Source organism: Pituophis catenifer, unplaced genomic scaffold (genome assembly GCF_029215685.1).
Source record: "Pituophis catenifer annectens isolate HBS135680 unplaced genomic scaffold, rPitCat1.0.hap2 SCAF_2, whole genome shotgun sequence".
Taxonomy (NCBI): Eukaryota; Metazoa; Chordata; class Lepidosauria; order Squamata; family Colubridae; genus Pituophis; species Pituophis catenifer.
In genome coordinates this window covers 73,505,201-73,520,189 of record NW_027256882.1, presented here as the reverse complement: position 1 = coordinate 73,520,189, position 14,989 = coordinate 73,505,201, and the positions used below count along the sequence as shown (strand labels likewise).

The following is a 14,989-nucleotide window of genomic DNA, read 5'->3' as shown; positions in this document are numbered from 1 at the left end:
GAGACAAAGCAGTGTACAGACAATTAAAAATACATCACAGAATGCATTAGAAAAACCAACTTTGAGGGAACTAATGAAAACAAAATATCATGTCATATGCAATAATATATCACAATATGAAATACAGAATATTAAAAAGTACAAAACAGAAAATATTAGTAAAATAATTTCCTAATATTTTAAATAAACACTTTATAGAAATCTGCCAGCAATTTGGCGGTTCAAATCTCACCAGGCTCAAGGTTGACTCAGCCTTCCATTCTTCCGAGGTTGGTAAAATGAGGACCCAGATTGTTGGGGGCAAGATGCTGACTTTGTAAACCGCTTAGAGAGGGCTATAAAGTGGTATATAAGTCTAAGTGCTATTGCTATAAAGTGTTAATTGTAAAATCCAGGTCAATCAAAAGATATAACAGTTCTGCGGTTGCTGCACCTTGCCCTTCTGTGACAGAGTTTATGTGGGTCTGCCATTGGATAGCTCAGAAACTGCACTCTGTTCAAAATGCAGTGGCCTTGCAGCTGGCAAGAGGAAGCAGGTTCATCAGATTTGCCAAACGTATATTTTGATATGCTAGCAATTACTGTCACTGATTTAGCCACTACTTTCAAAATGCCTCTTAAAACATCTGGAGGTTAGCAAATAGCCTCTCCTTGTAAAGAATATAGGATAGCATTAATAAGTTATTTTTTTCCTGGAAGGAAATGTTGCTTTGCCAGATCTATAAGATAAACTTTGTTAGAATAGATTTATTATCAATATAAGTTTAAGTTTAAAGTTTAAGTTTTATTAAATTTCTATACCGCCCTTCTCCCAAGGGACTCAGGGCGGTGTACAGCCATATTAAAACACATGAATTTATAAAATTTAAAACCAATTAAAATCAAATATATGAAATTTGGTCATCAATTTAAAACACACATACACCCATTTAAAATTCATATTAGGACAGTCCGGCTTGCTGAAACAGAAGGGTCTTAAGGGCGCGGCGAAAAGTGTGCAGGTCGGGGCTAAGATGAAGCTCTAGTGGCAGCTCATTCCAAAGGGCTGGTGCCCCCACATATAATGTAACTCTCGCTGCAGTATTATATTGGAGATGATTTCCATTGGATTTAGTGCTCATATATTCACCTTGGATAAGATCACTTTAAGAATATGGATTCTTATCCATATAAGAATATGGATAAACATCCCCAGTTTTAAATTTGTTTACTAACATTGATTTTTTTTTTCTTATCTTAGCTGGTATTCAGAGTAAAAAGTTTAGATTAATTTAATTAATTTAATTAATTAATTAATTTAATAAGTTTAATTATTATGAATGAAGTTTGAGTAGACATATTGAACAAATTATTTAAACTTGTTTTTGTTTTGTTTTTTGTTAGAGTTTGCAATCACTGATTTTCCCACTGATTCTGAAATTTCCCCTGTGCCAGCTGGGGAAGGAAGAATGGACTGTGCATCTCCAGATGTTGCTGTAGAATATATAATGGACCTCAGCAATAAAAGAAGCAAGAAAGAAGCACAATATCTAGATAAAAGGATTTCAGAAAAAGAGAATATTATCAGCTGTTGCAGTCGCTATGAACAGTGTTCCTCAAAGCAGAAACATACCAAGGCAATGGGAAAAAATGGGAAAAAGGTGGACTGGAACATAAACAAACCTTGCAAAAGGTACATTCCGGCCTCTGAGAAATATCCCAGACTCCAGCAAAAGCAGAGGGAAGAAAAGAAAGCACAGAGACAAATGGCGCTGCTTCAGTTGGTTGAAAGAAACAGCCCTGGTAATCTTTGCAAGAAAAAAGGTGTTTCCCCAGATAGAGCCGTCTCACCTCGCCAGGAAGATGAGGTCAAAAGTAAAGTAAGTGCCTTCAAAATGTGAGGATGGCCTAGCCATAAACCATTGTCTCAGACAAGTATAAATACTTGCAATAAGTGGCGAATTGAACGTCACACATGGAGAAATGGAATGTAATGGAAAATACCACAAAATCAGCTATAAATAATTGAATTACATTTTTGAGAAGAACAAAATAATAATGGTGTCATGGTTAAGGCGGCAGCTGAAAAGACTGTGAATTCTAGTTCTGTCTTGGGCATGAAAGCTGGCTAGGTGACTTTGGGCTAGTCAAACTCCCTCAGCCCAACCCATTTTATTGAGTTGCTGTTGTGGGGAAAATAGGAAGAGAAAGGATATTATACATGTTTGCCACCTTAAGTTACCTATGAAGTAATGAAGGCTGGATAAACAGTCTAATTAAAAAATGCAAATTCCTCCAAATCAACCTTGGAAGTATTTCTAAGAATGATGTATGCTGCTGTGTGGTGCTACATATGCTACTGGTGCTACACTACACCAACACCCTCTTCTTCTTCTTCTTCTTCTTCTTCTTCTTCTTCTTCTACTTCTACTTCTACTTCTACTTCTACTTCTACTTCTACTTCTACTTCTACTTCTACTTCTACTTTGTCTTCTCCTTCCTCTTCTCATGTATGTAACTACAGTGATTAAAAGAAGAAAAAAGAAGAGCCATATATTAGTATAATAAAATTAATTCAGTCCATAAATCCAGAACACATAGAAATGCATTGCTTTTCTTATTTTTACAATACACTTTTAAAACCTGGATAGAGGGATACAACTTGATGGTGTTAAATCAGGAATATTTTTTCTCATCTGTGATCAGTAGAGCCAGGGTTCTTAATAAACACTTCATTTTCTGTTGAATTTATTTGATTCTTTAGATACATATTTTATGTTTCTTGAAATCTGGACCCATTGATTTTCTAAAATTGGATATTCCTAATTCCTTATTCCACATTTCAAACATATTACCAATGTTTACCTTCATGACATTTTTTTGTTTTGAATAAAATTGTATTGCTGATTTCACTTCAAATAGGGTCTCACAGAGATTTTAGAATTCCAAATATCTCTGAAACTGCTAAAGTATCTAGATTATATTGTTTGATCAATGTATGTTTTCATTATATGTATTGCCAAGCCGATAATTTAGCTAAGTTATACTCGGCATAGTCTGAAATCCTTAAAATGAGCATTATCCATAAACTGATGTAAAGTATTTATCTCATGCTTGGCCCTGAGCTTCCAATAAAACAGTTTATCCTCTGTCTTCAAATTAGGTTCAAATCAAATTTCTCATGTGATTTGGATTAAAAGTTAGCCACTTAATTTAATAGTTTAAAGTTAGTTTAATTTAACTGACCAAATATACCTGGCAGCTTTCAAAGCTGGAAAAGACAATCTTAGTTGTCTCTGTTGTGACGTATTTCCTTCTAATCATCCCAAACATTTGGAGGAAAAAAACATTTTCATAGGCTTTAAAATAAAGATCTAGCATCAGCATCATGGGTCAATTTAGCCAAAAAAAATTTGAACATCTTGATTTGCTATTAGAATTTTCATTATTTATATAAATTGAATTAATATTGGAATCCCTCTAAAACTCTGCATCAGTCTAGAGCAGACCTGTCAAACTGGCCGTCTGCAGACCGGATACATCCTGCACAGGCCACACCCACCCCAGCTCTGGAAAGGCAAACAATGTTACAATACATACGATTCCACCCGTGACATGATAAAGTTTGACACCTGTGGTCTAGAGGTTCAGGTGGCCCACGGGCAACCACCATTCATTGACCATTCAAACCTGCTCTGAATAAGTGGTAGTTATGACTGGTTCTCAGAGTTCCAGCCATCACAGTGTTCCACCGTCATATGTTTGTCATTTGCAACCTTCTTTGCCTATTTCTGGCAAGCGAGCTCCATGGGGAAGTCAGCAGGAGGTTGCAAATGACAGCTATGTGACATCTTGCTTAACAATCAATGGTTCTCTTAACAATGGTAGCCAGGATTGTTGTTGCTAAGCAGTGCAGTCACATAACATCATTCTTTATGACTGTGTCATTTAGTGATGGCATTTCCAGTTCCAGTTACCATCATTAACCGAGGACTACCTGTAGAGACCTGGTTTGTCCCAGGCTCACAAAAATACATTTAGTATAAATAAATGCGAATTTATTCATCTCATCGCATGCAGCATAGCTATTAACAGAGTACTAAAAAATAAGAGTAAGATCAAATATAACAAGTAGATCAATTTCAGAAGGTAAAATAAAGGTTCATTATAGAATACAGTGTGGTGAAAATAACTTTGTTTATTTTGGTCTTATTTTAGGAAGAACAGTTCTCAAAAAAATTATTTGAACAAAGGTTGGTATTAGCATGTCTTTCTCTAGTAAAGTATTGTTTTGTGTCTGTGTTTACATATAATCAAGTTCTCAAATTTTATGACAGTGTACTTAAAAGTAAAATTAGCATAAATTCCAAAGTTTTACCTATTCCTGTTAGAGAAAAATTTGCACTTGAGAAATCAAATGTACATGAGTTTGTTATTATATCAAATATCAAACTTCATCTTCACTCATAGCTCTTTTGAATTACCCTTAAACAAAATTAAGACTGTTGGTATGGAAGGAGATCTGCATTTTCAAGATTGCATTTAAATATAAGCGGAAATTAATAGTAGATCGATAAAATGAAGAAAGTTCTGGTTGAGATTATTTTCTGCAACTTGATTGTTTGTTTTAAACAGATCTGACTCCCCACCTGTTCCAGCAGTTAAAAACAGATTACAGCAACAACTAAAGTCTTCTGATTTCCCAGTTCATAACAGCAAAAATGGAAGCCCTAAGAGTATTTCTACAGATCAGCATCGGAGTGAAAGGCCTCTTCCAACTGCTGAAGCTGAAAGGCCTCCTTCATCTCATTTTGTTCCTTATGTGCGAACAAATGAAATATATTACCTTGATCCAGATGCACCCTTGACTAGGCCCTCCACGCATGAGCCACAATACCAAGAGCTGAACGGTACTGCACTAGAGAGTTCAAGAAATGCTTATGATTATTGAATAAAGTTTTTAATGTACTGCTTGTTCTACAGTGCTGTTTTAATTCAGTACTGAACAAAATAAAATATTTGTTTAAGAGAAAATTATTAAACCTATCAATCTAAACATAAATACCGTATTTTTCGGAGTATAAGATGCACCTTTTTCCCCCCTAAAAGGGGGTGAAAATTTAGCTGCGTCTTATACACCAAATGTAGCCCCGCCCGCCCACCCACCCTTTGGCCTCTGCCTTGCAGCTGTTACCTCCTTGCAAGCAAACAGCAAGAAAAAACAGCTCCTTTCAGCTTCAGCACAGCCTAATTAGCACAAGTTGATTGGATTGGCATCAACTTGACTCATTGACTCATCCTTCCAAGGTCAGTAAAATGAGGACCCAGATTGTTGGGGGCAATATGCTGACTCTAAACCGCTTAGTGAGGGGTGTAAAGCACTATGAAGTGGTATATAAGTCAAAGTGCTATTGTTCTATCAGTACATGTAGAATACTGCTTCCATGAAACTGGTTTTTTTTTTAATTGGCTAAAGGTAAACTAATTCTTTAGAAGGCTATATATGCATTCTCTTCCGCACAAATTTCAAGCTAAGACATATCATAATTTATTCATGCACAATATTAAAAATGACACTGTTTACAATTAATTGTGTATATATTTATTTTTAGATACTTACCATAAACCACGGCAGGTTTTTAGCTCTGATCACATAAGGGATCCTCTTTTTAATCCTAATATGGTGAGAGACAGGCAGCAAGCCATACTCAAAGGACTTTCAGAGCTGCGAGAGGTAATAATTGATTTCAGTGCAGTAAAGTTGCTGTTGACTTTTTCATAAAGTCCACTGATATCGCATTGTTTACCATTGATCGTTTGTGTTGAATTTTTCACTCTAAGATTACATTGTTTGCAATGTTTCCATCTTGTAAAACAAAAAAAAGACAAAAAAATTCATTAATCTGTTATTATAATATTGTTTACATGTCAACATTGTGTACATAATTCATATATTCTGCTTCTGGATTAGCTTTTCTAAAGCTTTCATAAAAGTATGAAATATTTAGAGTCATGCAAATTGGGAGGAAAATTGCTTCAAACTACTGAACATACAGTGGGGCAAAAAAGTATTTAGTCATCCACCAATGGTGCAAGTTCTCCCACTTAAAAAGATGAGAGAGGCCTGTGATTGTCATCATAGGTAGACCTCAACTATGAGAGACAAAATGAGAAAACAAATCCAGACAATCACATTGTCTGATTTGGAAAGAATTTATTTGCAAATTATGGTGGAAAATAAGTATTTGGTCAATATCAAAAGTTCATCTCAATACTTTGTTATATATCCTTTGTTGGCAATGACAGATGTCAAACGTTTTCTGTAAGTTCACAAGGTTGGCACACACTGTTGCTGGTATGTTGGCCCATTCCTCCATGCAGATCTCCTCTAGAGCAGTGATGTTTTGGGGCTATCGCTGGGCAACACGGACTTTCAACTCCCTCCAAAGGTTTTCTATGGGGTTGAGATCTGGAGACTGGCTAGGCCACTCCAGGACCTTGAAATGCTTCTCACTAAGCCACTCCTTCGTTGCCCAGACGGTGTGTTTGGGATCATTGTCATCTGAAAGACCCAGCCATGTTTCATCTTCAATGCCCTTGCTGATGGAAGGAGGTTTGCACTCAAAATCTCACGATACATGGCCCCATTCATTCTTTCCTGTACACGGATCAGTCGTCCTGGTCCCTTTGCAGAGAAACAGCCCCAAAGCATGATGTTGCCACCCCCCATGCTTCACAGTAGGTATAGTGTTCTTTGGATGCAACTCAGCATTCTCTCTCCTCCAAACACGAGTTGTGTTTCTACCAAACAGTTCTACTTTGGTTTCATCTGACCATATGACATTCTCCCAATCCTCTTCTGGATCATCCAAATGCTCTCTAGCAAACTTCAGACGGGCCCCGACATGTACTGGCTTAAGCAGGGGGACATGTCTGGCACTGCAGGATCTGAGTCCCTGGAGGTGTAGTGTGTTACTGATGGTAGCCTTTGTTACGTTGGTCCCAGCTCTCTGCAGGTCATTCACTAGGTCCCCCCGTGTGGTTCTGGGATTTTTGCTCACCGTTCTTGTGATCATTTTGACCCCACGGGGTGAGATCTTGCGTGGAGCCCCAGATTGAGGGAGATTATCAGTGGTCTTGTATGTCTTCCATTTTCTAATTATTGCTCCCACAGTTGATTTCTTCACACCAAGCTGCTTGCCTATTGCAGATTCAGTCTTCCCAGCCTGGTGCAGGTCTACAATTTTGTTTCTGGTGTCTTTCGACAGCTCTTTGGTCTTCACCATAATGGAGTTTGGAGTGTGATTGTTTGAGGTTGTGGACAGGTGTCTTTTATACTGATAACAAGTTCAAACAGGTGCCATTAATACAGGTAATGAGTGGAGGACAGAGGAGCCTCTTAAAGAAGAAGTTACAGGTCTGTGAGAGCCAGAAATCTTGCTTGTTTGTAGGTGACCAAATACTTATTTTCCACCATAATTTGCAAATAAATTCTTTCCAAATCAGACAATGTGATTGTCTGGATTTGTTTTCTCATTTTGTCTCTCATAGTTGAGGTCTACCTATGATGACAATCACAGGCCTCTCTCATCTTTTTAAGTGGGAGAACTTGCACAATTGGTGGCTGACTAAATACTTTTTTGCCCCACTGTAACAGAACTGTTCTGTTTTTTATTTATAATCATGTTTCTACCTCTCAAACTATATAACCCTAAAACTATGCAGTGGCCTTGTTCCAAAAAATGGTAGAAATTCCTTCCACAAATTTTCTTTCCCTGTTGTTATGAGTTAGTCTTCTTGAATAAAAAAGAAACTATAAATATGTTTAGTGAGCTAAATATCTTTAGCTCTCCCAGTTTTGCATCAGTGACAATCCTCTTGCCTCACTTGTTGATTGATAGTCAAATCCCAGGAAAAAACTTCAGCCTTTCTGACATTTTGCAGGAATAGCACTATAGTAATGTCTTCTACTTCTAAAAGTTCTTATATTACATGTGTTAAGAGTCTTCATATCAATTTCAGATTATCAACATCAATATATCGGTATATATGCAACTTTTTATGCTTTCTAAATGTTTAATATGTCAAGTAATTTCCATTTTAAACATTGTTTCTGTTCTTTAATGTTGAAAAATATTTGCACAATAAAGGTGATATTGCTAATATTCAAAATGATACATTATGTGTCCCTTCATTTAGGAGAATATCATTATTCTTACTATTATTATTCATTGCATTCAGCCAGATGTTTAGACTGGACTTGGCCTTTTTATCCACCTATCAAGTCCTTCCCAAGGACTTTGGATAGGCAGATGTTCTTGGTTGATGGTGTTAATGGTGTTGCCAGGTCTTGTCATCTGCTTTGCCTGCTATTTTTTTAATGTACCAGACATGTAAATACTTTGCCTTGCCATGTCTCTTTTCTATTCTTCACTTGGTCTTTCTTGTAGGCCAGATTGGTCTCTCCAGTATGCAGTAAGACTTCATGGTGTGCTAGGTTCAGTGCATCTTCTTCACTGTCCTTCTGATATTCTTCCAGTCCTTATTATTATGTTTTAATTAATAACTAGCATTAATCTTTTTAAGAGTAACCTTGCATTACTCTTCTAATAAATATAATAACTCCCTGTAATCATCTGCAACTTGCAGTGCCTTTCAGAATACCCACTTATGATGGCAAGTGGAAATGTTATTCATTTCCACTTGCCATCATAAATCCAGAGCAAAAGGCAGCAATTAATTCATCTGAAGCTGCTTCTGTAACATAGACTTTCCAGAAATGGTGTAATTTATTTATTATTTCAAATGTTTCAGTTTTCTCTATACATTAGACTGAAGCATGGTAGAAATAGTCTTAGTTGCTGTTACCGTGATTGTACTACCCAATTGTTGTTTTAGCTGTTTTGATGGCATCCATTTATTAAAGCTGCTCAGGCTTTTCATGTTGATTTTTTTTTTTTTTTTGAAGAAACAAACTACATATTTATGTTCAGGTCTCCATCACCTATTCATATTTCTATTGTTTCAGCTCTATATTTGTAAATCATCTTATTTTCATGTAGTGTAGAAAAAATAGAATAGGTTACCAATCTTTACCTAGTCCTACTGTATTTTGCATTGCTTGCCTCAAAAGGAGATAAGGTGATGAAGATGGATGGATGGATGGAGATGAATGGATCGATTGATCTATGGAATTACTTTAATACTTCTATATTTTTGTCCATGCCATTTATCAGCCTAACCTATTCTAGTTATTTATTTCTCATCTGTAAATAACCTTATTAAGTATTTTTGTTACTATTGTTTATCCAGAAAACAAAAATGCATCTGGGAAAGATAAATTACAAATGTGTCTAATAGAAATGTTCCACAGTGGTAAAAGATAAGAGTATTCATTGAGTCTATCCCTTTTTTCAGTGTAGGAAAATCAACTAAAGCATTCCTGACAGATGTAGTCTCTGTTTTAGCACATCCCACAAAGAGGAATCTACATTTCATAGTTGGTTCTCCTTTCTAACTACTGTGGCCAGTAGATTATTTTCTAACATTCATTGAGAATTTAAATCCCTAATTCTGTGCCTTGCATGCTAGGATGATGGAGGACAGGGATTGACCTTCTTCTTTATGGCATCCTTTTAGGTATTTGAAGAGTACTATCATATCTCACCTCAAAGCTAAACAGGTCCAGCTCTTTCAATCACAGAATTATTTTCAACAATGAATTCCTTCAAAGTTCTTTGAACCATTCTGCAGTTAGGAAGTTTTATTTTTGCTGGCAGCAACTAAAATTGTCTTTGTTGCAACCATATTACACTATTGATTCTTATTCCGGTTGGAATCAATTATGATTCAAAGTTAATTTCAGACATCCTAGTGCCAAGATGAGAAAATTCCAGATGTTTATAACTTGGGAAAGTTACACACGTTTCCAAAATAGTTTTTCATGTGTTTCTATTTAATTTCATTATTCCTCCCCTCCCCACCGCTTTTGTTTTATACAGCTGGATATTGGATAAGCATTCCTTCCAACTCTTCATGCAGAACATTAGGTAAAAAATGGTGACTAGAACATAGCTGAGGACTTAATAGTGTTGCACTCTAATCAACCCTTTCTCTGAATTGATTACGAACCGCTGTTTGAGTGATTTTTGAATTTTCATTGAGTAACTAATACCCAATTTCTTAGTTGTTTTGAACATACCTGAAATCTTTTTGTCGTTCTTGATACAACACAAACTCATTAGTCTTCATCTTTCTTATACATCTGTATAGTTCAAAGTTTGTACAGATGAGTCTCTTATTTGGTAACCTCCCACTTCCTTCCCATTGTCTGATGTGCCCTTTTTGTTTTTAGATCTTCACAAACCTTTTTGTTAACCTAGTTTGACCTCCATTTTTTTCTTCATTGAATTTTCTTGCAATTGGATTTTAACACATATTTTCAATCTGTTTTATTGAGTAACTAATACCGATTTCTTTTTCGTTGTCTTGAACACATCTAAAAAATCTTTTTGTCAACCTTGATACAACTCAACTCATTAGTCTTCATCTTTTATACATCTGTACAGTTCAAAGTTTGTACAGATGAGTCTCTTTTGGTAACCTCCCACTTTCTTCCCATTGTCTGATATGCCCTTTTTATGTTTTCAGATCTTCACAAACCTTTTTTTAAAAGTTTGTTATTTTTATTTTTCATAAACACATTTACATGTACAGTCATTTCCATCATTTTTCATTCATCTTTTCTTTTAACTTTAATTTTTAATTTTTACTTTTTCGGTGCTGCTCTTTTACCCTTTACCTTTACTCCAACTTTTCTTCTTCTCCTCCCTTTTTCTTCCCGTTTTTCCTACTTCCTTCGTTCTTCCTCATTCTCTTTCCTACTTCCCCTTCTCTTCCCCCACTCCTCTTCTTCCCCTTCTAACCTTCTCTTCTACTACTCTTTCCCCTCCCTCTTCTTCCTCTCCTTTTCCCTTTCTTCTTTCTCCTCTCCTTTTCCCTTCCTCTCTCTCCTCCTTCCCTTCTCTCCTATTTCCCTTTTCAGTTCAATCTAAAGTGGTATTCTAGCAGCCCCAATTTCCTAATTATCTTTATTCTCATTTCAATTTCTTATTCAATTATTTATTTTTATTTCATCATTTGCGTACATTTTTATAATATCTCATTTTTTTTCCCTTTTAAACCCCCCCCCTTTCTCCTTTTACTTGGCATCATCTGGGTATCTTTTTCTAATTGTTTTCTCCCATCTATTCTCTATATATTTTTTCTCTATGTCCTTATTCATATTTCTTTTCTAACCAATCATAAAATTTATCCCATGTCTTGAAATAACTCCTCTTTATCTTTTATTCTCAATGTTAATCTATTCATTTCTGCACATTCTAAAATTTTCTTTATAATATGTCCTTCCAATGGAATTTTATCTGCTTTCCAGTTTTGTGCAAATACAGTTCTAGCCGCTGTTATTATATGAATAATCAAATATGTATCTTCTTTGCTATAATTCCTTCACAAACCTTTTTGTTAACCTAGTTTGAGCTCCCATTTTTTCTTCATTTTTTTTTTAGGAACTCATATCAGTTTGTGACTGATGCAAAACTGGAGAAACTAAAGGTGGAGAACATATTTATAGTTTCTTTTTTATTCAAGATCAACTCATAATGAAATGGAAAGAAAATTTGTGAAACCATTCCCATATTATTGAATCTAATGTCATCTTTTGTATTTATTTGGAAATGTCTACTTGATATGTTCTAAAGCTTAGCAATATTCTAAACTTTGAAATATCTAAATTTGTAACAGCTGTATTCATGTAACACATCAAGCCATGGTCCCATCCAAATCTCTAATTGAATCCTTAACTCCTTCATTGTTGAACATCCTAGTTCATATCCATTACAAAAAGTGTGTCAGGAAAAGATGGGAAAATGCTATTAGTCTTGCAGAAGAAAGGATTCATTACCAACTTCTAGACTTATATTTGTATCATCTTATTGGAAGATCTCACCAACGAGGGAGAATGGGGATCTAGATGTAGGTAGATTATATTTGCATAGAATTTTGTCAATTTCCTTAGAAGTCATCTGCTTAAAATCATCCCAGATAACCTTGCAAGATATGTTCATCATCTCTCTATGGGACCTGTCCAGTTGAGACCAGATTCTGAGCAGATCTAAGTGACCTTATCTTCCAGATGTCTAGAAAATTCCTCATAGCCTCCCTTTTCTTTCTAGCTATGTTCTCTCAATGGGATCTTTAAAGGGGCTGCTGGGTACAATTCTGCAGATGTAGTAACAACAGTTCATCAATATTTAGGCAGAAACCTGAGCTTTTCCTGATTAGTGTGATTAATTTTCCACCAGCATCCTTTCGAGTGTTTCCTCTGCTGCTTCATCACCCAGAGCTGCTCTGTTCACCAAGGAGTTCCCTTGGATTGGAGAGCTGGGAGAGGCAATTTAGCACAAATGCCCCTTTTTTCCCAGTGGGCAACTGAAATCTTAGCTGGACTGCCCATTAGAGCTTTGGGAAGATCCTCAATCACTCTTTGAAAATCAAGTAATTCCTTAAATGCCTAGAGAAAACTGATCAAATGGGATCTCCTTGTGGAAGTTGGTAGCACCAGTCAGTTCCAAAGCAATCAGAGCATGATCCAACTATAAGGACAGATGTTAATACCCTTAGTCTTAGATCATATCACATCTGTCCTCAAATGAAAAAATGTTAGGTGTTGTAGTCTTCCATGTGTCAAGCTGTCAATGATACGATTCATATCTATGTTTTTCATGGTGGCAATGAACACTTAGGCAGCCTCTGACCCCTTTCTACCAAGGAAGGCAAATTAAAATCTCCCAACACTTTTAAGTCTGAGAAATTCTACCACCCACTGAGAAAATCAGTAGGTTTCAACATACCAGGTAGGGATGCTGTTATAGTAGAACAGTCCCAACCTGTCTCTAGACTCAATATTAACAAGGCATTATGTACAGTTATCGGCAGGACAGGCTCCTAAATGCTTTCAGTATCCTGAATGACAATAGCTATTCCATCTGAAATCCAAATGATGATTGCCTCAGAGAGAGAAATTCTCTTTCGTTCATTTAGGGTCTGTAATTAAACTTGCAGAGAGAAAGGATCTTGATCAAAAGTTGTTTTGTTACATTAAATATTTGTACAGAAATATGCAATCTATTTTGTTAGGGGTATCAAGAGATAATTAAGCATAGGTGTAATTTTATCTTCCAGGAAAAGCACCTGATCTTTAAATTTCATTGCCATCATTTTCTACATGACTGAAGAATTTACTTCCGAACAAAGCAAATATTTTAAAATCTGTTTAGCATAAACAGAATATAATTGATAACTCTTTTCTAGGGTAACTTTACTATTACAGGTATCTACTGTAGGTTGTACTGTATGTAGATTTATGATTGCTATTTAAAATTGTTCAGCGTTTTGTAAAAGCATATTCATTTATCTTTCCAGGGGCTCCTCCAGAAGCAGAAAGAACTGGAAACATGCCTTATTCCAAGTCTTATGTCTCAAGAAGAAAACTTTATTTTGCCACTTTAAGAATTTCAGCTATGATGAATGGATGTTTTGCTGTGTTGGCACTTTATACTGTAATTATGAACCAAGTTTGTAAAATATGGACTTTTGTATATTTAGGATAAACTTCCAGTAATGAAGAATTTTATTTCACATGAAAACGGTATGATAATGTGACTTGTTTACATAATATTTGTATACCTAATTTAAATTTTATGTGAGTATTTAGCATGAGAAATAAAATACTTGAATTTTCAATATCCATGGCTACCTGAGTTGCATTTTAATTGACAATGTTAGCAGTGATTCAGATACATCAATCCATGTTTAATAGCTGTTCCTATAAAAATCTTATTTAAATGATTTTAAACATATAGCAGTTTTGTGTTTATATGGCGTTAATAAGAGCATAAAGAACTCCCAGATTGTGACCTATATGTACAGAACCATAATGAATGCCAAATAATTATTTTACATTAAAATGTTAAGCCGCTTTATAAACATTGCATTTTGCATGTGTCATGCCTTACCTATATTTAAAATGAGTTGTGAAGCATGTGCTTCTACAAGCAGAAATCACAACTCAAATTTAACTAAAATGGGTTGTTTTAGTAACATGGTTCCTTTCCTGTCTGGCAATAAAGTTAATAATTTAAGAAGAATATAACTACACAATAATGTTCAATCAATTAATACTTTTTTGCCTGAATAAAAACTGATAATGTGTATTTTATCTTTTCTTTCTGCACGGAATATTTATTGTAGAAGAATGGAATTCATGACAAGTTGCTTCGATTTATTCCTTCTCTTAATCATTAATCCCTAATTAAAATCATGGTTTAGCATGCAATCTGAATCAAACATTAAAATGAAACCAATTACATTTAGAGCAATGAAAATCTAAATGCTCAATTCTGCAATCTTTCAAGATACCTGTCAGATTTCTTCTGAGAGCAGCATCTTATTTGGAAGAAGAAAAACTAACCTTGCTTTCATCTTACCAGCCTCAAACAGTCTTTTTTCACAACCCTGGAAAGTCACTAGAAGGGCAGGACTAAACCTCTCACCTTCAATCACCCACCCCCAACAACAAAAACAAACTTCAAAGCAATCCCAACATGGAACAAGGGATTGAGTAATTCAGATGTAATGGAGTCCACATAATAGACATAACAAAGTACAAGCAGTTCCTGGATTGTGAATAAATTCCATTCCCTAAATCTGTCTTTAACTCAAATTTCTATTTAAATTGGAATCTGTACTGCCTATTAATGGAGGACAGCATTGTCCTTCAAACTGAGCAATGCCTTCAGGAACCGCTGAAAACAGGCTGTATATTAAAAACATAAAGAGATTCAGCATCTTGTTGGCTTGAAGAAGGCCATTTGCCATTTTTAATCATAGGCAGCCTGTTCGTATCCAGGGATTATTCTTAAATTGGACATTCTTAACTCAGAAATTGCCT

The 14,989-nt window shown here is 35.5% G+C and overlaps 1 protein-coding gene across 3 annotated transcripts in view; it reads left to right on the top strand.

Moving 5' to 3' along the window:
• CCDC66 (coiled-coil domain containing 66) overlaps positions 1–14,250 on the top strand; it is a 38,158-nt gene extending 23,908 nt beyond the window's left edge. For 2 of the 3 annotated variants that reach the window (XM_070936966.1, XM_070936967.1), the window contains 5 exons: positions 1,384–1,859; positions 4,198–4,232; positions 4,615–4,889; positions 5,592–5,713; positions 13,462–14,250. In XM_070936966.1, the coding sequence (XP_070793067.1) occupies positions 1,384–1,859; positions 4,198–4,232; positions 4,615–4,889; positions 5,592–5,713; positions 13,462–13,548 (995 nt within the window). In that variant the 3' untranslated portion in view covers positions 13,549–14,250. Of the gene's footprint in view, positions 1–1,383; positions 1,860–4,197; positions 4,233–4,614; positions 4,890–5,166; positions 5,287–5,591; positions 5,714–13,461 lie in introns of those variants that run through there. The other variant, XR_011599988.1, reaches the window with a different exon arrangement.
• Positions 14,251–14,989: the final 739 nt, after the last annotated feature.